This window comes from Urocampus carinirostris, chromosome 12 (genome assembly GCF_059441175.1).
Source record: "Urocampus carinirostris isolate Australia breed hairy pipefish chromosome 12, RoL_Ucar_1.0, whole genome shotgun sequence".
Taxonomy (NCBI): domain Eukaryota; kingdom Metazoa; phylum Chordata; class Actinopteri; order Syngnathiformes; family Syngnathidae; genus Urocampus; species Urocampus carinirostris.
The window spans coordinates 8,583,137-8,607,724 of record NC_142360.1 but is presented as its reverse complement, the minus strand read 5'-3'; the positions used below and the strand labels follow the sequence as shown (position 1 = coordinate 8,607,724).

The following is a 24,588-nucleotide window of genomic DNA, read 5'->3' as shown; positions in this document are numbered from 1 at the left end:
ACAAATTCAACTTACGAACGATCGTCCGGAACCGTTCGTAAGTCGGGCAGCGTCTGTACAGTATCGGCAAATAATGGCGTGTTGAATCTCAACTGCAAAATTGAGGGGTAAAAACAAATCATCGAATTCCTTCTGAGACTTCAACACGTCAGCTACTCATTAATGGATTCATTAATTGATCGAGTTGTCGGAAATCGGCGCGAAAAGGGGGGTGGCAAAAAAAGGAATGAACCCAGTGGTGTGAAGCAGCTGCTTTCTCACTTTCTCTCTCTCTCAGCCTACCTCCATCCCCCGCCCCTATTCGCCAGCATCTTCACCCGTCCGCCACTGCGCACATCCACCAGTGCTGCTTCCCAACCTCTCCTCCTCTCATTCGCCTCATTTTCCTATTTTATAGCCCCCCCACCTATATTTTATCAGCTTCGGCAGGATGAACGCCACGCTATCATTATTTTCCATTTGGACACCGCATCTTTTTTAAGGGGGGGTTCTTCTTCTGCTCCCCCCAAGACTGCCAGCTCCTCATTCACCGCTGACGGCAAATTTGGAGCGCTGCGCCGGTAAAGCCTTCTGAATAGCAACGCTGGAGGACGAGAGGGAGTCGTCATTATCGTCTTCTTGAAGGTAAAGGTGGGGGGATTCATCTGGGCGTCAGGGGAGGGATGCTTTCGGACTGTCTGGAGAAGATCATGTTGGTGGTGCAGGGATGCAGGTGCAACACTTTCAGTCGGTCGGGCTTCTTTTTAACCCTTTTGTTTTTTTTCCTTGGGCTAATTGAACCCCTCCCCTCTTATCTGTATTAGAATCGACTCAATTGATGTCCAGGGATGGGAAAACGGCGAATAAATGTCCCAAACCCGTGTTTTTGTGAGGAATATAAAAAAACAATAATTTACACCATCCATCCATCTGCACCGCTTATCCTCAGTAGGGTCGCGGGGGGGCTGGAGCCCATCCCAGCTGTCTCCGGGCAGTGGGCAGGGGACACCCTGAACTGGTATATAAAATATGTATGTATAAAATATGTATATATAAAAAAAATATATATATATACCACTGACCGCAACTGACGTCGTTGGTAACGCAAAACTTGATTACAAACGCCTTGTTTATCACGTTTAAATGAAAACAAGGTAAAGAAGCAGGACTTGAAGTCCAGCTCAGTAGCCTAGATGGTAAGGCGCCCGCTTTGAGACTGGGAGGTCGGTGGTTCGCGCCCCTTCCGAGTCATTCCTAAGACTTAAAAAGTGGTCGGCGGCGCCCTCTGTTGGCTGCGGCTGCATCGGCTCGCTACAACGGGTCAGGTGCAATCGACATTTCGTTCTGTGTACATTGTTACACAGAATGACAATACAAGGAAATTATTATTATTATTATATTAAATCATATATTTTATTAGAAATGATGCATACTTAAATATACACGATGTATTATGAGACCATATTATGAGATGAATATGAATTTGAATTTTAGCAAAATTCAGGTCGGGTGCTAAAGTTGAAAGTACAATATTTTCTCTGTTAAATATGCGTTAACAGTGTCCAATTTAGTTCAAAGAGCCCTCATATTTTTTTCTACTGCACCCATCTGCTTTTGTCTTTTGTCTGCTCTTCAGGCCGTGGAATGGGAGGGGAGGGGGACGGTTGTTGGAGAGTGACTATATGGTGGTCACTGCCATTTTTTGACAGTGTACCACTAAAATGGTGAAAGTGAGAAAATGCCTGTTATAAGTACAGTTAAAATGCTAACCCCCAAAAAAATGTTATTTTGCATGCATCTAAGAAATACACGTACTTGCACGCACAACATAAGGAGCTTGACACGGGCTGCAATGATAACAGCACATTTGAGTACATAAAAAGTCAAGACAGTTTGATACCACTTTAACACAATAAACAATACAGAGACTGATTTGCTGTACAACTCTTGAGTAGTCATTGATATAAAATACCAATACCACTCATGCATAAACCTTTTGTCCTGATATTTTTAAGAGGACAGTGTGTATTAGTCAGCGCCTCCCAGTGGTAAAAAAGGTAAGCATAAAGTTTATTTGATTTGAGATATGCGGTTGGAAAATGAATGAATAAAGGGTTTAAAACAGTGCAATGCCAACAGTATCAAAAGGGAGATGATATATGATTTACTGTTAACCGGAAAACTATTTAAAGTGACAATGCCTATTGTTAGGCAGCCTTACTTAGAGGATGCTTACATAATTTTTTGTTATCTTGCCGCTACCCCTAAAAGAGTAACTTTTAGCAAAACCCTGGGAAAAGATAATTGACAAAAAATGGTGCGCTCAGGGCACTTTGAGTCCCTGTTGTTTTTATTCTTCCTTGATCTTTTTTGCGCTTGTTTTTGGTAGCACTGCAAAATACAACAACATCTAGTTGTCAAATAATACACAATGCTTTTTATTTACCAAAATATTTGTTTTAATTTTGGCCTTTTATTTTTCCATGTTCTTCTTCCCGATAGTAAAACTGCCTCTAGAGGTCGTCGACTCTTCTATCGGCCTGTCGGCTGCTGTTATGAATGCTGACGCCTTAAAATAAACTACACTGACACAGTACCCATTTTGGAGTAAAAATAACCACATTCAAACTGATTTTCATTCAAACGTTTTTTTGTGAAAATTCCAGGTGCAAATAAAAAATAAAGGGAGATTTATATTAAAACAGCTAACAAAGTATTGTATGCAAAAAAAGGCTGAAGATTTAAAAATAAAGCCTATAATACCAATTTAAAAAATTAAGCCAGGATAGGTACATTTCAACAAAATACAACAAAACTATTATTAATCTCTCCATCTTGTGTCACGATTGCCATGGCGCCCAGTTGGCACCGCCCGTGTGGCGCCAGCTGCGGCTCGTTGACAGTTTGACTTTCCGTCTGTTTGAGCTCTCACTCTTCCTGGGTCAGTCCGTCAACGAACCGGTACGATATCGGTTTCCAGTTTCGTTCCCATCTCGTTTGTCCTGTTTGATTTCGATACCCTGTTTTGATATCAATCCTATCCGTCCCATTGTTTAGTATCGGTTTCCAGTTTTGTTCCTGTCTAGTTTGTCCTGTTTAATTTCGATACCCTGTTGAAATATCAATCTTGTCCTGTATCGACCCCATCTGTCCGATATCTGCTCGGGCAATTGGTATCGATCTTGTCGGTCACTGGCTTCCTGTCATTCCACGCCAGACCGCTGCCTAACATGCATGACTCCCCATTTCCCGTAGAATAAAAGCTTTTGTGAGAAATGTCAGTCATTTGGGTTCTCCTCCTGTTCCGGTTCAAGACACCTTGTGTAGAAAAAATACAAATGCTGTGAAATATCTCTTAAAATCAATGATAAACACAAAAAGTTTTCTTTTTAGTTAAATTATTAATATTCTGCTAAGAAACAATTTCAAACGTGTGCTTGCCATTTTGCGCACATTCTGTAAATCAATGATCCGCTACCTTTTCTGTACCACCTACCCGTTTAATGTCTGACAATATTCTCGCGGCTCAGCCCAATAATAACGTTAGTAATGATAACGATAACGTTAAGAATAAAAAAACATTGTTGGTTTTTTGATCTGACTGTTGTGGTTACCTGTCCTTACCATTGTTGGTATATTATTGTGTTGAAATTGTAAGAGGGCAGCACGGCAGCTTAGTGGTTAGCGCGTCCGTGGCACAGTCTGAGGTCATGGGATCAAACCCAGCTACCTGCCTTCCTGTGCAGAGTTTGCATACCCTCCCATATTCCAATAACATGCATGTCAGGTTAATTGGCCGGTTTCAATTGTCCCTAGGTGTGAATGAGCGAGTGAGTTGTCGGTCTCTGTGTGCCCTGCGACTGGCTGGCAACCAGTTCAGGGTGTCTCCTGCCCACTGCTCGAAGATAGCTGGGATGGGCTCCTGCACCCTTGACCTTACTGAGGTTAAGCAGTGCAGATAATGGATGGATGAATGAAATTGTAAGTTTGAAATTTCATGTATTTGTTTTTTAAATTTTCTTTTGTGTCATGGTTGCCATGGCGCCCATTTGGCCCCGCCTATATGACGCCAGCTGTAGCTTGATGACAGATTGCTCCCTGTCTGTTTTAAACTCTGTCCTGTCAGTCCCCTTTTGTCGGTCCGTCTGCGACTCTCTGTTTTTACACGGCAATCCCTTTTTTGCCGGTCCCGTTTTTTGCTTCTGTTTGTCTCCCGCTACGATCTGTTTTGATCTCAACCAGGTCTGCTCTCCCGTCCCGAATTAAGACCTGTTTTGATCACGACCATGTCTGTTCTCCCGTCCCGAATAACGATCCGTTTCTGATCTTGGCCACGTCTACTCTCTTCCCCTGGCTTTTGACCTATTTTCTGATGTCGACCACGTTTTTTTGCTCTCCTACTGACCTTTTTTTTCCCGCTCCCGACACCGCCATCGCTCGCCACGGATGTGCCACTTCCGCGGCCAGCGATCAATGGATCGTGTGCACAACCCCCTCCCTTTATTCTAATAAAACTTGTGAGAAACGTTACGCGATCGGTCCTGTCCCCGCTCTGATCTTGATAGTTTGTAGGGAATGGTGCTAGTTATGGTTTTGATTTTGAATATGTCTTCCCTGCATCGGGGGTAGGCCTTTAAAAACTTCGGCTTCAGCTTACTCCCTTTTGACACTTTTTTTTTATATATATTGTATGGTACATCTGTTTTTATGCAAATATTTCGTTGTTTTCGTTTGGTAAATGGTTGATGTTGTTTTTTGCGTGTACCGTGACTAAATAAAGCCTCAGCCAGTCTGTCAGTCAATATACCAATCAATCACTCAATCAATTAATATATCAAGCAATCAATCAAAAATGAGCCTGTATCTACTGTATAATTACTAGAGATGTATGTGACAAGGGAAAAGGTATTAGATTTGATCTCATCATCCCACTATTTTTACTCACAAAACCATATTCTAGATTGTTTTGGCTGAACTCTTTCTTACAATGCTCCATTATGACATTGTTCAACGTGGCACCCTGAGTAAAATTAATGTGATGATGGGATAAAATCTTCCTACTTTCCATTTCCAATTATAGTGCCCTAGTGGCTTAGATTGGGCACTCTGAGTACAGTGCTCCAGGTTTAATTCCGTTGCATTCAATGCTAAGTATATAATATTTTTTTGTATACATTAATAAACAAAGTATAAGCACAAGTGATTTCGATTTTCTCTTTGTGCGGTCCGGTTCAAAACAACCCAATTGCCCTGTACTGGTCTCTGCCCCTTGTGGCTGCTGCCCACTGCTGTTAATCACAATTTCAGCTTTTGCTTGTTTAGCTGGAGATGCTCATGAGTGTGTTTTTGTGGCAGGAATGGGCGATGGAAAGCTCTGCAGCTTTGCAATGAGACAAGCGTGGTGCCTCTGCTTCTTGCTCGCCGGCCTCACCTGCCGCCTTAGGTGAGAATGTCTCATTTTCATTACCGTAAATTCTGTACTATACATAGAGACTTATGTTACAAGCCTTCAACCCTGCGGCTTATACAATGATGCGTCTAACTCATGCATGTTATCTAACGGCCGCCAGGGGCGCCTTAGCAGTAAGAGTTAGTGCAGTGGAACATATGTGTCGAGGAAGACGCAAGTTAGTTGTAACTTCACTCTTTGTGCATGAATAAAACTAGCTTGAACGGACCCTCATCATGGAAAAGGTGTCCATCGAAAGGGAAGGGCTAATTACCATATCAGGAATAATTTTACAAATTCTTTCATTTGTAAACAGAAAAAAGATGACGAAAAAAACGCATTACAAGAAGCAACCTCTAACGAAGCAGAAATGTTGAAGGCAGATTTCGATTTATCGGTCAGCATTATCGTGCTTTTTGGAGTAAATATTTGACACGGTTGGGTTCTATGGATTGTCCTTGATGCAACAAAGCCATTTTCGCGGACATTCAAACAAGTTGAAGACGGCCAGGGGTGAGTTACGACGGCGTTAGACTTATCGGGTATCATGTTCCTGTATGAGAATCCCAAGAGTTTAAGCTTTCCTATAATATGTGCAATGTACTATTTCAGTGACTGGTAACATCGTACAGACAAATATTTGTCTACCAAAATACAATGGCCACCGGGGTATTGTATGTTATCAAAACTCATTCTTTGCAACGTCTTTCTTTGTAAACACTGCATGTTTTAATGTAGGCACAAGCGGCTTGTAGTCAGGTTAGGGTTTTGTATGTACATAATGGTACCGGGTGCGGCTTATACAGACGCGGCCCAACTTATGAACGAGATACGTTCCGGACAATCGTTCGTAAGTTGAATTTGTTTGTAAGTTGCTTAGGTGCTATATTTTGTATGTTAAAAGTTTATATAAGTATGTTTAAGGCTTGTATAAGTCACCTGTATTGTTGTGTACTAAAAAATAAACATTTCATAAAGTAATATGATCTATAAAGATAAATTAAGTTTAACTTACTTTTGGAAGATGAGCTTCAAGAGTTAGGCGACGTCCTTCTCCGATCCAACCATTTTCTCAACCGCATCAAGCTTCCTCATTCCACTTTCATTTCAAATGAAACGACTCGCCTCTTCATTACACTTTACACCAACCATATTGAATGGATGCATGAGATATTAAACAATGAAAATGTCAAAGTTCTTAGCGCGCTGGAGCTAGAGTATAGTATGCTTACACACAAACTAGAAAGAGGAAGCCTGATTGCTTCTTCGGTGTGGATGTGGGGTGGCTCTTACAGCGCCACACGCCGGTAGAGGCGGAAACAAGCAGTACTGTACTGTCCTGTACTCGGAAAAAGGTGCACATTTTCACATCAAACTTGCAGCAATGTCCGGATATTTTTCGAAATCCCGAAAAAAAGTGTTTGTGTAAACCGTTTTTCGTGACTCGAATGTTCGTAAATAGGGGAGCGTCTGTAATCAGGTGCTCTCTATCGTTTAGAATTTAGGTACTTACATCCTCATCTCTGTTGTTTGAGATGAAGACAGTTGCGCTAATTTGTGTCTCTTTATTGTCAAGTCTCCAGCAGGAGGCGACGGGAATGCCCAGCGAGGCAGAATTAATTAACAACATCACAGTGTTCACAAGAATCCTGGACGGACTGTTGGATGGATACGACAACCGGCTGCGCCCCGGACTGGGAGGTAATCATATTGCACAGACTTTTTATTTAGTTAATTTGCGATCAGGGAAATGGGAAAATGAGTAAAGTAAACAATAAGCTACCCTACTGGCCACAACTTGATGGTGCATTTGTTTTATTTGTTAACTAGATTCTGCTTTGTTTCAAGGGGACCGTGTTTATTTTCAAGCACAGGGGTCTCCAATGTGGTACCTGCAGGCACCTGAGTGCCCCTTAAGAACAGCTTAAGTGTGTTGGGTGTTGGGTCATCGTGATATTCTATTAAAATATATATTTTGTTGTGGTTGAATAAGTCTGCTTAACACTACTTCCAATAAATAACACCTTAATAACATATTAATGACATAGTAACATCATAGTGACAACAAAAGATGTTATTTTTTAAAATGCATATCAAGCTAAGTGCCCTTTGCGCTGATCAGTAACAAACAGTAGCTCTCGGCTTGAAAACAGTTGGAGACATTTTATTTAGGGACCTTACATGATTGTCCGCCATCTTGCTGCTACGGGTAGTCGGGAAAAAAAACTCACGATAGGATAGAGAGAAAAAATGAGGAGAAAAATTGTGCAATTCAGTCACTTTAAGTATTTGTAGTTTGTATTCTTTGCTGTGCTTTTTAGCACCCGTTTTAGGTTGCACTACACAATGCCACAATGCAGCAACAACACAATTTCACACAGCGTCCCTTTAACTCACTATTAGGCTGGCAAAGAAAGTATGCAGAGGTATGTACAGAGAGTCAGTAGTGGTGCCCGCTGTTTATTTATTATTATTGCTATTATTAAACCGTTTACTGTAAGCAACCATTTCTGACTGGGTCTTTTAGAAAAGATTTACCATTATTCCTCGTGCTGAATGTCATCTTTTTTTTAATTTCAAAGGGGAAAAAGAGCACAAAATTAACCAAGATGGAGTTCAAATTTCCCAATTGTTAAACTGTTGTTCAAAAAGATAATTTGGGGGGGTTAAAACGGTTTTGTTTTATTTTTAAAGCTAAAAGAATTCCTTCCTTAGTGCAACACCACAAGACAAAAAATATACATTTTGAAAATGCAGTACATACTGTTCTAAACCACTTACTGTTCTTATTGATTAAGGGCTATACAAAAAACCATGACTTGGCCTGACTTGACTTATCAAAAATATGTTTTGTTTTCAAAAGCTCCCCCAAATAATATAACTTGCATTCACGGTTCACGTATCCCTTAATGGGTCGTCAGGGCACCACTGAGGACGCAACTCTGGACAACCTAGCCACTGTTGACCGTTTCTGGCCCGTCTTTGGGTCATGGCAAAGTTGGCACCTTAATGTTGCCCGCCTAGTTCTCTTTCGGTCTTCCTCTTCTCCTGCCTCCTTGGACTGTGCCCTGGAGCATTATCTGGGTTAGCCTTCAGGATCTTGTGACGTGACCATACCACTGAAGTTTCAGCCTGCGCACAGTTGAAAACAGTTCTTCATAGGGTCCAATGCGCCCTCTGATGGTGTTGTCTACCGTTTCGTTTGTCAGTAGCTGATGCCTAGAAGTTTCCTGTTCCATTGCATCTCCATGGCCTGGATTTTCCTTTCAGGCTTTGCTGTGAGAGTCCATGCCTTGCAATTAGGCCTTTTGGCTAAGATCAAGTGTAGTATCTGTTCTTGATGCTAGATCCTTAGCTTGGCCTTGTGTACTTTCTATGAAGTCACTATCTTTGATTTTTGCATTTCGGAGATGGAATATGAGCTTGCTTTGTCCACTCCACGCATCGGCCCGGTATAGCAGTACCTCCGGGAACGGTGCATTCGCAATGATCGCAGCAAGGCTTTAGGGCTAGGACCTTAGCTTGGCCTTTTGGCTGAGAGTAAGTGTCCTGGCTCCTAGGCTTTGTAGCGTATTATGAACTGACCGATAACGGATAATGGATAATGAATAACGAATATAGATCAATAGCCCTTACCCCCCCCCCCCCCCCCCCCGCCTTGCAATTATAGAGGACGCCATAAGTAAACAGCGCTTGCATAAATCTGATCTTTGATATCCCTATGTTCTTGTACAACTTATATAATGACTCTTTAAAATATTTTTTATTAAGATCATTAGAAATTGCAAATTTACCTTGGATGTGGATTTTCGCCCCTTGATAAAAAAATAAAATAAAATGACATAGGTAACGCATCGATGCAGGATTGGCTCTCACCCGTCTTTATTTTTTTTAGTTTCAATACGAGTATACGCTGCCCTCCTGTGGCCGTTTTAGGATCAGGAACAAGAAATGGAATTACAACAGAAACGTCATGCTGCTCCTCGGAAAGGTTTTGAACATTCCATATGTTTAGAACCTTTTTTGATCAAAAATAAAATGAAAATAGTATATTCTGGTAAGACTACTGTCATTTGGCCGTCTTTCATAACAGGTTTAAAATATCTCCCCATTGAAACGGTCTTTTTTCCCAACTTTATCTAGTCATTAGGTGACCAAATACCCTAATTACAACCCTTAATGCCAAGCACGAAGCAGGGAAGCAATGGGTACCCGCTGTATGTTGTAAGTCTTAGGTATGACTCAGCCAAGGATCGAACCCGTGACTTTTCAGTCCCCGGGCAGGTGCTCAACCCTAAGGCCAACGCGCTAGTGTTGCATTGAATTATAATCATGAAATGATGGAAGTAAAGGAACATCCTAATATCTAAATGTGTTTGTTCTCTTACTGTCTGTTCTCTCCAATCATACAGAAAAGGTGACGGAAATCAAAACCAACATTTTTGTCACCAGCTTCGGCCCCGTCTCTGACACGGAAATGGTAAGCGGAACTGTATCTTGCTTTTAAGAGTTTCTTGAGTCAGGGCTGACCTTTTTGCACACCAAAATTTCCATTCCAGGAGTACACCATCGACGTGTTCTTCCGTCAGAGCTGGAAAGACGAGCGTCTTTGCTTTGAAGGTCCAATGAAAATGTTGCCGCTCAACAACCTGTTGGCCAGCAACATCTGGACGCCCGACACTTTCTTCCTCAATGGCAAGAAATCCATCGCTCACAACATGACCACGCCCAACAAGCTTCTCAGGCTGAAGGACGATGGCACGCTGCTCTACACTATGAGGTACCAGTCAACCCTTCAGGCGTCTTGACTTATATCTGTCAATCATCACTGAACATTTGAAATCAACTTGTAAAACGAAATATTTGAGTCTTGATGAGGATAGGTAATGGAATTGTTTATGTTCGCACATCTGTATTAGAGGTAAGATCGGGCCAAAAAAATCCACCAGGCCCACGGTATTCAAGCCCAATCAAGCCCAAACCCGACTAATTAATTTGAGAGAACCAGAATTTTCATATTTTGTTTTTTGAGGACTCGGGAGGAGAAGAGGTCATTTAGTATTTTTAAAAATGGATGTTAATAATTGTTCACGTATTTTTGCTTGTTATCGGTTATTTTTTTGGTTAAAATATTTTGTTGTTCCCGTTTGTTAATTAGTGGTTAATGCTGTTTTTATTTGTTTGTGCTGTGCCCAAATAAACTTTATTCCTTTAATATATATTTTTCTGCGAGGTTTTTTTAAAAGGCACTAAATAATACACAATGTCCCTTTAACATTTTTTAATGCTTTAAAAATATTTAGAATATTAAATTACTTGTATGTACGAATTCCCCTTTTATTTCCAATTTCTTTCTTTAAAGTGGTTTATAGAAATTTATTTTATTTTTTTTTTCAGCCAAAAGGCATTTTGGGGGTGGGTTGCCAAGCCCTGAGCTATCTTCCTTTTAATTAATAGAAATGAAAACCAATGATAACTGTGTGCGACACTGAAAAAACAAGAATTGACAAAATTTTCATTATCAGTATTTTAGAATTGTTGTTGATTTTGCAAAAATATTCGGTCCTATTTTCAGTGTCTGAAATAACGTCTGCCCGGGCGGCCGACAACGTATTCAATTTAAAAAAAAAATTGGGTTTCTATGTTTTAATTTTTTATTTTTTGCAAATCAAACTTTTGCTTTATTCCGATTTCGAAATCTTCGTTCGGTTTGGAAATTTCGGAATTTCGGTTCGTCTGGCAATTTGTATACTCAGGAGCCTGTATCGAATAACTCGGTGCTTCAGGACTTTCCCGAGCCTTATAACGTCGTGTATTTGCATATCATTTTCCAAAGTAGAAGCACAGAGAACACAAGAAATTTGGGTAAGAGGTTAGGAACCAAGCCGAGAACTCAGCCCGCAAGAAAGATTCGAAAGAAGCTAACAAAATGTATGACGCTACAAAACGTAAACGGACATTAAAAGAGGAGTTCACGTGGCCTGTAGCAGAAGATGCAACGCAAACATTGCATGAATAAAAATGAGTAAATACGGGTACATACTGATGGCAGATGGAAAAAAAATGGTGTCATATACTTAATTTTAAAGTGTTGTTTTCTTATATATACTGATTATCCATCCTTAATACTTTGCAACAGTGTTTTTTTTGCGTTTAGTCGTCTTTCAAGTTGTGTTTCAAGTTGTGAAAAATGGGGCCGGCAACTTTATGGCTATTTCAGAGTTGTCTGTCCTGGTGTCCTGTAACTTTTTGCCATGAGTTTCAGACAATGCTATTTGTATGTAGATACTGAATTTGTGTCCACATGGTGGGAGTAGCAGTCTTCCCAAGGACTTCAATGCTTTATCTTTAGTTTGCATGTTTTCTGTGTTTCAACCTCGATTGATTTCTCTCTTGTTTTTCCAGACTGACCATCTCTGCAGAGTGCCCCATGCAACTGGAGGACTTCCCCATGGACGCGCACGCCTGCCCCCTCAAGTTCGGAAGCTGTGAGTCCATCGCCAGCCTTCGGTTTATCGGCGTAGAGGGAGTTAAGCGTTTGGGATTAATTAGGAGGGGCTTCCCTGCACTTGGCGCAAGACTGGCACGCCCTAGTCAACCCAAATGGGACTTTAATAATAAGATTAATTGAGAGGTAGACTTAACTACACACTACGTAGAATTGTACACGCACAGGTCAGTTATTTAGGTTCTCTTACTCAGAACCCCCCAAAAAAACTCTTTTAATATAGAAGTAAAATTTTGCACAAAGAGCACTATTTCCAATATTTTAATCCTACGTTGTTGTCTTTTACGCATGCAGAGGCGTTAGAATGGTTCTTGGTTTAAAGTGTACATCTATGTTTTGCAAATTTTGAAAAACGAAAGCCGATTTGGATTTTAAGTAATTGACTCTCAATTTTGGGATATAAGGAAACTTGAGTTAATAAAAGATACTGCTATTGATGTACGTGGAACAAATAGAATTATTGTCTTTTACATTTGTTTGAGATGTATTTTAAGCTGTTTCTCACCAAATCTATCTAAATGTATGGCAATCATGATAGTGTTGCATATAGGTACATACAGACGCTCCCCTACTTACGACCATTCGACTTATGCATAACGGTAGATACGAACATTTTTTGGGGGATGTCGAAAAATATCCGGATATTGCTGTAAGTTAGATTTTGTATTGTGTGCACCTTTTTCCGAGTACAGGACATTACTGTAGTGCTTCTTTCCGTCTCTACCGGTGTGTGGTGGTGCTGTGAGGGCTCACCCAGCAACCACCCCGAATGTCAAGACCAGAACGGAAACAGGTCCCAATTGTGTTACGTTTCTCACAAGTTTTATTGCAGGAAAGATGAAGGGCTGCGCCCACGATCCGGTGTTCGCTGGACGCGGGAAGCAAGTCGCTCTCGTACTTAGGGACGGAAAAACTGGTCGGTAGCCGGGACAGCAGAGCAAAAACATGGTCGGGGCCAGAACGGGACGTAAGCCGGGACGGAAGAGCAGACTTGGTCGGGATCAAAAAAGGTTTGCAAGTCGGGACGGGAGAGCAGGCGTGGTCGGGATCAAAATGGGTCGTAGCCGGAAACAAACAGGAACAAAAATGGGACAGGCGGGAGTCAGGGTTGAAAAAGGCTTACCTAGTGAAAACAGAGGTTCGAAGACGGACTGACCACAGGGGATTGACACAACTGAGTTCAAATAGTGACAGGAAGCCAATCAGAACCCGTGGCGGGTGGCGCCAAATGAGCGGGCACAACTGAGTCACATCAGTAATCATGACACCGAAGAGGAAATTCGGCTTTCTCTTCCTAGTTCGTGTGTAAACATACTACTGTATACTATATCTCCAGCACGCAAAGAACTTTGACATTTTTATTATTTATTATCTCGTGCATCTAATCAATATGGTTGGTGTAAAAAAGAGGCGAGACGTTTCTTTTGAAATGAAAGTGGAATAAGAAAGCTTGTTGCGGTTGAGAAAATGGTCGGAGCGCTTTTTTTGTCTACTTTTTCCCTCGGAGGAGGACCTCTTGAAGTCCATCTTTCAAAAGTAAGTTAAACTTAACTTTATTTATCTTCATAGAGCATATTATTTTATGAAATATTTATTTTTCAGTACAAAACGATACAGGTTACTTATACAATTCTTAAACATACAAATATAAACCTTAAACATACATTCCATATAAAATAAAGCCTTGAAGCAACTTATGAACAAATTCAACTTACGAACGATCGTCCGTAAGTAGGGGAGTGTCTGTATAGAAAACTAAATACCCCCAACATATTCTAAGAAAAAAATATGTTACTTTAAATTATGCTTTCCCAAAACAATGTCCAATTTCAAAACATTTGACTTTAAAATCGGAGTTATAGGGAAAAACAAACAACAAATGAGATTTATTCTATACTCTTTATATTCTGCACATTTTTGTTTTTCAATTACAAATCTTAAAATTTTAATGAAAATGTCGTCATGTTTCCAGAAAAAAAAACATGAAATCGATCTAAATAATGGCAACACATATTTCCATAACAATGACAAGCACAAATGTTTAAAGCTGATTTAAATATTTGGATATTTTTTACCCAAGTTTTATGAGAAAACCATGATTGAAGCATTTATTTTCTATTTCAAATGGCTGCGTCTGCAACTTGAAATTTGGCTACTCTCTGCCGCCATCCCCTGACTCAAGGTCGCGATTGCAGTCAGCACATTTATAGAGTACTAATAAACTCTTCTTTTTATATAGTTTCTTGGGGTTTGGGTTGGCATTTGGACTGTTTTCGAACTGGCCTTTTCTTACTTTTACTTTTTTAGGCTACACTAACAAAAAAACCCTAGAACGAGAATGAAATCATTCCCCCCATTTTTATAAAGGCTCTTTGAACTCTGTTGGGCATTGTTGACACATACTTAGTAGAGAACATTTTCTACTTTAAACTTTAAAAACACCTCAAACAACGCACCCTACTTTTAACCCTGCAGTACTCAAGAACCTTTTTCTTCTTTGGAAAATTATGAGCCGTGGGTTCTATATGGTTAAAGGGACATTGGTTCATATTTAGCTTCTCCTATGTTTGCGTAGTTCAGTGTTTGATTGTCCTACACAATGTCAAATATTACATGGTGTCCCTCTAAATTGTGCCTTTATTTTCCTTAATCCATTTAAAAAACGAGCAGTTAACTGCACACTGTCGCAATCGGTGGCCTGTTTGCAGTCCTCAGCAGGGGTCCACTTAACCTTTGTGTGCGGTATCAGCTACTGAAGCTTTGTTACGCAACAGAAATAAAAAGAGGACGCTGAGAGAATAATCAAATAATAGACCAAATAACTTCCGAGCTGCTTAGGATTTTTGGAGAGCTTTTTTAAAAATACAGAAAAGAAAACACAAAAAAAGCTTTTTTTTGTGACGTGCAGGGGCCTGCGTGAGCCTTGGAGGCTATCAGCGCCGTATCCGGTTTCCCGCGACTCCATTAACCCGAGTTAATCCCTTGACCCGCGTGGATGACGCCCACAACACCCCCCCCCCCTTCCTCGTAAGTCCCGCCCTGTAGCTCCGGCCTCGCTCAAAGCCGCAATGGCCCCCGTTCCTGGATGCGTTAATCACCTCTCATGCTCCCGCTAAGCTACTACTGCTTGCGTAGTCGTGCTTTTTTTCTGTTAAACGGTTCGGGCTTATTTAAAAGAAAGTTACAGTCAGATTTTCTCTTGAATATTTTTGATATTTTCCAGAGGTTACCGTAATATTCACCTGGTTCGTACGGGTGCGCTTTAAATCCTTGAAAATGCTTGATTTTTAATGTGTTTCTAATAATAGGAAAGAGCTTGTATTTTTGATGAAGCGCTTGTAAATGCTTGGAATTGTTGTTTCCTAAATTAGGTGTCGGGTTACGGTTAGGAGCTAGGTTTTGAGCTTTAAATAAGGGGTTTTGAACTTATTGTATGGTTCCAAAATATGATTGGCTCCTTTTAGGGTATTAAACTGAATTTAGTGTTCTAAAATAGAGTTGGGGCGACAACTATAACTGTTTCCAGACTGGTAGGTCGGGACCCAGAAGTGGGTTGTGAACCCGTTTTCTTTGGGTCGCGGGCTTTTGCCTTGGCAAAATAACGCCAAAAGGAAGAAACCGGGTTCGTACGGTGCTTGAAATCCTTGAAAATGCTTCATTTTAAATATTTTGTTTTTAAGGGTTGAAAAGTGCTTAATCTTTGGGTGAAGTGCTTGTTTCTATTCATTCCGAATAAATCTTTCGCCTTAACTGTTTCGGCAGGAGTCGCATTGATCGCTGCATGGCTCTGTGGCTAGGGCCTTGACTCGGCCTCTTGGCTGGGAGCAAGTGTCTCGGCCCCTTGGCTTTGTAGCGTATTATGATTTGACCGATAACGGATAATGGATAATTGATAAAGAATATAGAACAATAAACCTTAAAAATACTTGTAAATACGTGAAATTAATGCTGCGTCTGATTAAAAATGACACCAACACTGCTCTCTGGTGGCTTCCGAAGACCTATATGGGGAAAGATTTGTCTCATAATTACATCCACTACTATTATTTGCAATCTAAAAATTGTATGTCTTGATAAATGCACGGGCAAGATGAAGAAGCGTTAAAAAGTTAGTGATAAGGGGAAGGAAAAGTGGAAAACAGTGACCAAATGATTGCCAAATACAAAAATGATGTACGAGTTTCTGCCATTGAAGTTCTTCCAAAAGGTACAGTAAATGGTTTCAAAATGTTGCATTTTTAGCCCCTTTACCTGTATATTCATCTTTAATATCTGCATAAATACATAGTTATCATTGTTTAGGTACTATTACTAATTGGGGCTAAGAGTTACTTTAAGTACGTGGGTCTTTTAAAGCAGTTTTAGGAGGTTGATTATTTGCGATGTAGGCTTATGAGGAACCTATGCAGTACTTGAAGGAGTTTTGTTTTTGCTGGTCTTTTTGTTTTTCAAAACAATTTTAATCTATTTTAACATCTCTGCTTTATAATGCACAACCCTTTCAATCGAGAAATTTAAGAAGTGGATTTTTGTTTTCTTGATTTGCGTTTCAGCTTGTCATTAGGGTGAGATGACGGGTCTTAAAGTCTGACCAGATGAGAAACACTGAGCTGGAGTTAGGTGTAGGTCTTGTATTGTTAGGAACTAGAGTTTGAGCTTCATATTGGGGTTCTAAACTGAATGTAGGGTTCCGAAATGGGTTGACAAATAGGGTTATGGTTTAAAACAGGGTTAGGGCAAGAGTTACACCCAGGGTTAGGTATAATGTCAGGGGCTAGGGTTTGGTCTGCGAGTTAGGGTTTTAGACCAATTTAAGTATTCTGAAGTAAGGTTTGGTCTGTGAGTTAGGGTTTTAAACCAATTTTAGTATTCTGAAGAAAAGTTGGGGCTGGAGTTAGGGTTTGAAACTACTGTTTAGGCTCCCGTCTTTTTGATCGGCCCTGGAAGGCTTGGGCCTGCGCTTATACTGTACTATATGGTGAGCAATGTTCCCTCTAATTTTCCACGGGTCTGAGCGTTCACACAAAGTCGGTGAGCAACGCTTGAAACAACAGTGAGCAACAGCAATCCCAAGTGTGGCAACTAATCCATTATCAAACATGTCCAAACTTGACATCAAGTTACATTTTGCTGAGTTTCCGGCAATGCAAAATTATTTTTCACTTTTGATTGAATTGACGAATGTATTATTGCAAAGGTTGTACGGCCTACAAACGTCATTTGTTCTTACAACAATTCTTTCACAAAATTTCCATTTCTTTTTTTTCCTGGTATCTTTTGTCGCATAATACTAACATTTTGGGGGGGCTTATTTAGTCGGTTGCACGATACAGAACTGTATTTAATCACATTTTTTAGTGGAAGTACAATGTTGGCAACAAGATTGACTTGGTATAATTGGAAATTATTTGAATGCAACACAAACTTTTTCTTCTTTTTCCCTGTGTTTTCCTATTTTTTTTTAAATTCCTTTAAAAAAGTCTCATTGAGTTTATTTTTTCCTAGCTGTTACTTTTTTCTTTTTGTTCTCTATTTACTTTTTTCCTTTGTTTCTTTCTTTTCTTTTTTTCTGGCTTTTTTCTGAATTTTTCCTTCTTTTTCTCTTCCTTTTGTTTCTTTTTCTTCTCAGCTTTTCACTTCTTTTTCATTTTGGTATTTTTTTTTTCTATTTCCCCCCTTCCTTTAAGTCATTTTGTGCACAATTTTACATAATATTTGGTTGTGTAGGGATTAAAGTAGCAAAAACAACCTGAAGAGCCATTTGGGACCCGAAAGAGCCGGTTCTTTTAAGTGAGCCGAGTCGAAGAAGCCGGTTCTCGAAAAATTCTACTGACTTTACTCAACTTCGTTCTACATCGACCTTCACTTCCAAATACCGCATTTAGAACACAACGTCAGGGGAACCCTTGTATTTTTACCTCCATGCACTGTAACTTTGACTTAATTCGCTTCTTAATTAGCAATTTCGAGCCCTGATTTTTGTGAGCTGGCTAGATTTTCCTGTGCACGGAAAAGCTCTGGGTAGTGCTCAATTGCTCACACATGCAGCTTAGAGGGAACATTGCGCTGGATAGATTTTCTTGTGCGCTGAGAATGTGCAGGCAGTGCGCGATTGCGCACACGCGCAGCTTAGAAGGAACATTGATGGTGAGGGATTTGTTTTGAAATAGTTACACATGTATTGTTCGGATCCAGATCAGATATCTAAAATCAGAATGCACACGCAAGTGGCACGGTGGGTGAGTGGTTAGTGTATACCCGGCACAGTTCTGAGGTCATGAGATCAAACCTTCCTGTGTGGAGTTTGCATGTTCTCCGCGTGCTTGCATGGGTTTCTTCCAGGCATTCAAGTTTCTTCCCTCATTCCAAAAACATGCATGTCAGGTTAATTGGCCAGTCCAAATTGTCTCTCTGTGTGAATGAGCGAGTGAGTTGTTTGTCTCTGTGTGCCCTGTGACTGGCTGGCAACCAGTTCAAGGTGTCCCCTGCCCACTGCCCAAAGACAACTGGGATGGGCTCCAGCATCCCCGCGATCCCACTGAGGATAAGTCACTGTTTTGCCTTTGATAAACACATTGAGTGGTCTTGAAAAGTCGTCTTTTGGTTAACGTGTTAGTTTTTCATTGGGAAAAGGAAAAGAAAGGAAAAACACGGAACTTTGACGGCAACACAGACGCCGACTTTCAAATAATGGTTGTGAATCCTTTTTATTGTTGCACGTCGTTCACTAGCTGTCTAGCTGGCGAAAAACAGGATACTTTGGAGTGAGCATAGTAACCACTACAGAAGAAAAAAAAAACAGTTCAAAGTTATGAATGAATTAATTAATTTTAGTGGTGAAACCAGATGTCATAATTGTATTTTAAATGAAATGTATTTTTTATCCAACCCCTAACTCTTATTGTAGTTTGAATTCCATGTGCCTTATAGTCCAGTGTGCCTAGTATATGAGCAAATATCACACAAGCCTATTTTGGGGGTGCACCTTATAATCCAGTGCGTTTTATAGTACGAAAATTACAGTAATGAAGTTAATCCTTTTGCTCATCTGACATTAGCACTGTGTTTTATCATTCTCAAGAGAAAGTTTATTTTCTACCCTAGTAGAGCTATAGTGATAACGATACTTTAAAAAAATGATGCAGTTTGGTCACTTTGAGCCTCGGTAGTTTGTGGTCATCTACTGGCGAGATCTACTGGCAAAATAATGCACACTGTCTCTTTAATTAATAAAATAAAGCTGGTCGGATTGACTGATTGGAGTTTTAACCACTGGAGTGACAAAACAGGACTAAATCAAATTGTACTGTAGTCCTAAACTAACCACCAGAGGGTGCTTGGATTTTAAAACTACAAAAGCTTTTTCAGTGGTTTAGTTGCTTTTAATATTGTGTGGTATCACAATGACAGCTTACGATTGCCATATCACAATTTTGCCAGAATCTTAACATCGCTGTTCCTAATTAAATTGAATTAAAAGATGAATACGTTTTGCCAAAACACTCCTTTTGCACCAACAACTGAGATTCAAAGAATAATAAGCTATTTGTTATAAAATCAAAAAACAGCATGGCAAGTGCAAATTAGCGTTGTTTATGCTGATCCTTTTTGGCCCCTTAGTAGTCTAAACCGTCCTTTTTTCGATTAAACAAGAACTATTAATCAGTTCCTTTTATGGTAAAACAATAACGTTTCAATTTTACTGGTGATAAACTGGCATGCTGTTTTGTAGTCGTAGCTTTCCATTTGAGAGATTGAATACTACCATCTTGTGGTGAAAATTTATTTTTTACCAATCTCTGCATCATATAAAATAGGCAGTTTGACAAAAGCTCCTCTCCTCACTCCAACATACCTTTAGCCAACAGATTGTATCAATATCATGATTTACGGCACTTATTCTTATCTGGTCTGACTTCAGGGCCAACCATTCCACCCTTGTGACAAACTGCGACCCAAATCAAGAAAAAAAAACAATCAGCTCCTCAAATCTATCAAAGGATTATTCAGTTTAAAGCTGATCTATTAAATTGTAATCACCCTTTTTTAACAAAAAAAAGATCAGAAAATATCAACACATTGTACTGTTCATTCTTGAAAATAGGCGTACACCTCATATTAACCAGCCCCTAAAACTGCTTAAAATCGGCGCATACTAAAAGATATTCAAAATATTAATGAAGCATGTACCTAAACATCGATAGCTATTCAATTATGTAGTTAATAATAATTATTATATCTGATAAATAGTTTAATATATTAGCCTTTTTACACAATTTACAGTACCTTTAAGCAGCACTTCAATGGCAGACACTCGTAAATCATTTTTGTATATCGCAATCCTTTTTTTTTTCACTCGATCATTGTTGTCACTGTTTTCCACTTTTCCTTGCCCTTATCACCAACTTTCTTGGGACCCATTATTACTGGCAGAAAATGGAAATAAAACCGACAAAACCACAAAAGAATGAGATAAGGGCCCTCTCAAACAGAATTGGAACAGAAATGATTAAGAAAAAGAGCTCGAGCAGGGCGTTAACACCAACTACTCCTAAGGAATCTAATCACTTCTCTGTTTTGTGTTCTTCTCAGCATTTTTTTGCCAAGGCCAAGGCCCGCGACCCACTTTTAGGTCCCGACCCACTAGTTGACAAAGACTGAGGCATGGTTTTGTCTTGAGCACAAAACAACGAATAAACAGTATCAGTTTCTAGCCTTTATTGTGAAGAAAAAAAACGTTGATTTGTACCGACAGCCACAACATTGATATTTGATCCTTTTTCTTCCAACATAGTGCAGCACCTGATTAATCCAGGCTAATCCTCAGCACTCCCTTCACTTTGATTCCCATCTTGCTAAATGTTAGCAGCAGCTAGCGGATTTAACGAAACCCTCCAACAAACTAAAACAGACAAAGGACGAGAGCGTTTACAAGATGCGCTAGTATGTCGTCGCGGGTGCTCGCATACTAACGCTAATCCTGGCGGGGCTGATGTCAATCTGGGGATATTGAAGACAATCTGTGAAGACTTCTGACACCACAGTTGTGGGATTAGTGCTTGTAGATTGGACCACCGAGTACCACACAAACACACACACACACACATAGATTTAGTAACGGGGTTATGTGCTACGATTGGTTTTAGCAGTACAAACAGGACTCCTGTTTTCGCAAAAAGGAAAAAAAAAACATTTCTGACCACATACATTTACTACTCGACAATGGACTAACTCAGTGCCAACTGCACCATTTTCTTTAAGTTTTTTGCCCAGCTTTTCGTAAGGTTTTTGAGCACTCGTAGCAGCAAGATGTAAGACAATTATGTCAGCTTCTTCTAGATGAGGCTCATGATATGTTAAATAAATTCAAATTTCTTGACCTACGAGTGTTTTAAAAAATACATGTTTTCTGACAGTCGTTGTATTTTTGCTTATTATTAAAATCAATATTGTTTTTTCCTACTGAATTAGGGTTTTTTAACACTAGGAGGTGCCAAATTATACACACTGTCCTTTTAATCTATTCCTAATCTCATTTAGGAATGTATTCTTATTTTTAGGGGGGCAGAAGAATAGTTTAATATTAGATTTAATGGATGATTAAAGTCAACTTTTGAGGTTTTTGTAAAACAAAGTGTGAATATGATCATTTTGATGATGAATCAAATAAATAATGATGCATAAATCCAGTGTTTCCAAGACAAGCTTTTTTTCATTAAAAAATCTCGAGGCACACCATCTATTGAGAATGTTCAAAAATTAATTCCTCGCACCAGTTTAATGTTGTTGTTTTTTTAAAGCACAACTTATGTTGCCTGAATTGAGAGTATTACGGGATTTTATTTTTATTAATCTTTTGTGGTCACTGTTTTATTACATTTTAATCTTGTTTTTCCATAAATGAAAATGCATATGATAATAACAAATTGCTAGTTGAACATTTTTTCTTTTTACTACATTCTAACTTTCTAGGTTTTGTTGTTGTTGAATTTCATAGTAAAGTCTTTAAAAAAAAAGATTTTGTAAAACAAGATGTGCAATATATCTAACTTATTCGATTTAATTTGCTAGTATTGCAGTCTTAATTAACTTCATCTAGCAAAGTAAGTTGTTAAAAGTACTGTGCTACCTCATGATCAGATAAGTAGTTAAAAAAAATGGTTATCTGTCGCCATCTACTGATTCGGATGAATGTAACAGTTATTCGGCTGCTGAATACCAAGGTTCTGAACATGTTTTTTGTTTTTCTAGTGCAAAGATACAATTGGCCAATATCCTGTGGCACACAAGACAAGCCTCCGGCACACTGGTTGAGACACACTCGATTAATCTTTCTTTTAGAAGTTATGCGAGATTATTTCCTTCACTATCGCTCCCTCGTTCACTTGCCTCCTTCAAGCACCATTGCCCTGCATAAATCACTTTTTGGTACTACAGACGCTCCCCTACTTATGACCATTCGACTTACACAAAACGGTAGATATGAACATTTCTTTCGGGATGTCAAAAATGTGCAGACATTGCTGTAAGTTAGATTTTGTATTGTGTGCACCTTTTTCCGAGTAAAGGACAGTACTGTAATGCTTCTTTCCGCCGCGCTGCGCTGTGAGAGGTCACCCAGCATCCACCCCGAAAAAGAAATACGCTTCCTCTTCCTAGTTCGTGTGTAAACATTCTATACTGTATCTCCAGCGCACTAAGAACTTCGACATTTCATTGTTTAATATCTCGTGTATCCATTCAATATGGTTGGTTTTAAGTGTAAAGAAGACGCGATCCATTTCTTTTGAAACGAAAGTGGAATAAGAAAGATTAATGCAGTTGAGAAAATTGGTCGGGATGCTTTTTTTCGGCCACTTTTTATTACGCAGGAGGGCCTCTTGGCGTAAGTTAAACCTCACTTTATAGAGCGTATCATTTTATGAAATGTTTGTTTTTTAACACAAAAAAATACAGGTCACTTATACAAGCCTTAAACATATGTATATAAACCTTAAACATACAAAATATAGCACTGAAGCAACTTACGAACAAATTCAACTTACGAACGATCGTCCGGAACCTAACTCCTTCGTAGGTTGGGTAGCGTCTGTATTTTAGGTCTTGAGTGACAACTCGATATTAGTAAAAGCAAAAAATCTCTTAAATGACTTATTTTTTCATTTACTGGGCGTATGATTGTGCTACGTTACGCATAAGGGGAAAAGAGAAAAAAGGGTTTGACATAATTTCCTCTTTGCTGAAATCTCTGCCCTGGCATGACATCCCTTCATCCTCAGCTCACAGTGCAATGTTTGGTCACACTCCCGGAAGCGGACAGCTGATTGCGAGCCACGTCAAATTGTGCGTGCCTGACTATTTTTAGACTCTAGAAGAACAAAATCCACAGAAAAGAACTTCACAACCATTTTCCTCCACTGAATTTTCTCTTTATTACAGTTTTAACAACACATCAACAGGACAATTATTGGAGTTTGGTCAACAGTGAAGTGCACAAACTGCAGCATTGGGGCCGTTCGTGGTTTACCGTCCTATTTTCGCGTGACATTCACTAAAGTTAATTCAAAATATATATCATATAAGCCAGATTTAGAACGATAAAATACAATACTAAAATCCAGGGGTCGGTTTATATGCACTTTAAACAATTTTTTTAACTATTATTTTAATACACATTTAAATAAGTATTGTTGTTTAGGTACACGTTTCCTTACAGTTTTATGCTCATATTTATTTTAGCATATGGCTATTTTAAACCAGTTTTAAGGGGTCGCCTAACATGCGATGTAGGCTTACAGACGCTGCCCTACTTACGAATGAAGTTGAATTTGTTCGTAAGATGCTTCAGTGCTATATTTTGTATGTTTAAGGTTTTTATAAATATGTTTAAGGCTTGTATAAGTAACCCATATTGTTGTGTACTAAAAAAAGAAACATTTCATAAAATAATATGCTTTATAAAGATGAATAAAGTTAAGTTTAACATACTTTCAGAAGATGAGCTTCAAGAGTTAGGCGACTTCCTCCTGCGTGGTAGAAAGTGGCCAAAAAAAAGTCATCCGACCATTTTCTCAACCGCATCAAGCTTTCGTATTCCACTTTCGTTCCAAATGAATCGGCTCGCCTCTTCATTACACTTTACACCAACCATATTGAATGGTTACACGAGATATTAAACAATAAAATAGTCAAAGTTCTTAGCGCACTGGAGATACAGTATAGAATGTTAACAAACAGGGAAGAGGAATCGGATTTCTTCTTCGGGATGGATGCTGGATGACCTCCCACAGCGACACCACACACGACGGAAAGAAGCACTACAGTAATGTCCTGCACTCGGAAAAAGGTGCACTCAATATAAAATCGAACTTACAGCAATGTCCGGATATTTTTCAACATACCCAAATTTTTTTCTTATTTACCGTTTTTCCCAAGTCAAATGTTAGTAAGTAGGGGAGCGTCTGTATATGCAAGTACATAATAAAAGCTTTTTTTTTTTTTCCCGAAAGTTTGCAGTCAACAGTTAAATGGTCCAAACATTAAAAACACATACTTGTTGGGATAACAATGAGGAGAGGCAATTTACAATGTATTATTTTAACTACCGGCAGCACGGCGGCGCAGTGGTTAGCACATGTGCGGCACAGTTCAT

General features: G+C 39.4%; 2 protein-coding genes and 1 non-coding gene across 3 annotated transcripts in view; 2 read left to right on the top strand and 1 right to left on the bottom strand.

Annotated features, from left to right (window-relative positions):
- The window catches only part of gabrb3 (gamma-aminobutyric acid type A receptor subunit beta3), a 66,634-nt gene that overhangs the window by 30,969 nt on the left and 11,077 nt on the right, over positions 1-24,588 (bottom strand). The gene's annotated exons all lie outside the window — the stretch shown is intronic.
- gabra5 (gamma-aminobutyric acid type A receptor subunit alpha5) overlaps positions 292-24,588 on the top strand; it is a 52,172-nt gene continuing 27,875 nt past the window's right edge. The window contains exons 1-6 of the mRNA XM_088350473.1: positions 292-624; positions 5,335-5,422; positions 7,005-7,129; positions 9,841-9,908; positions 9,988-10,208; positions 11,834-11,916. Coding sequence (XP_088206599.1) covers positions 5,337-5,422; positions 7,005-7,129; positions 9,841-9,908; positions 9,988-10,208; positions 11,834-11,916 — 583 coding nt within the window. The 5' untranslated portion in view covers positions 292-624; positions 5,335-5,336. The remainder of the gene's footprint in view (positions 625-5,334; positions 5,423-7,004; positions 7,130-9,840; positions 9,909-9,987; positions 10,209-11,833; positions 11,917-24,588) is intronic.
- Positions 8,721-8,914, top strand: LOC148354860 (U2 spliceosomal RNA). The gene has a single exon (XR_015852332.1). It is a non-coding gene; the product is annotated as a U2 spliceosomal RNA (small nuclear RNA).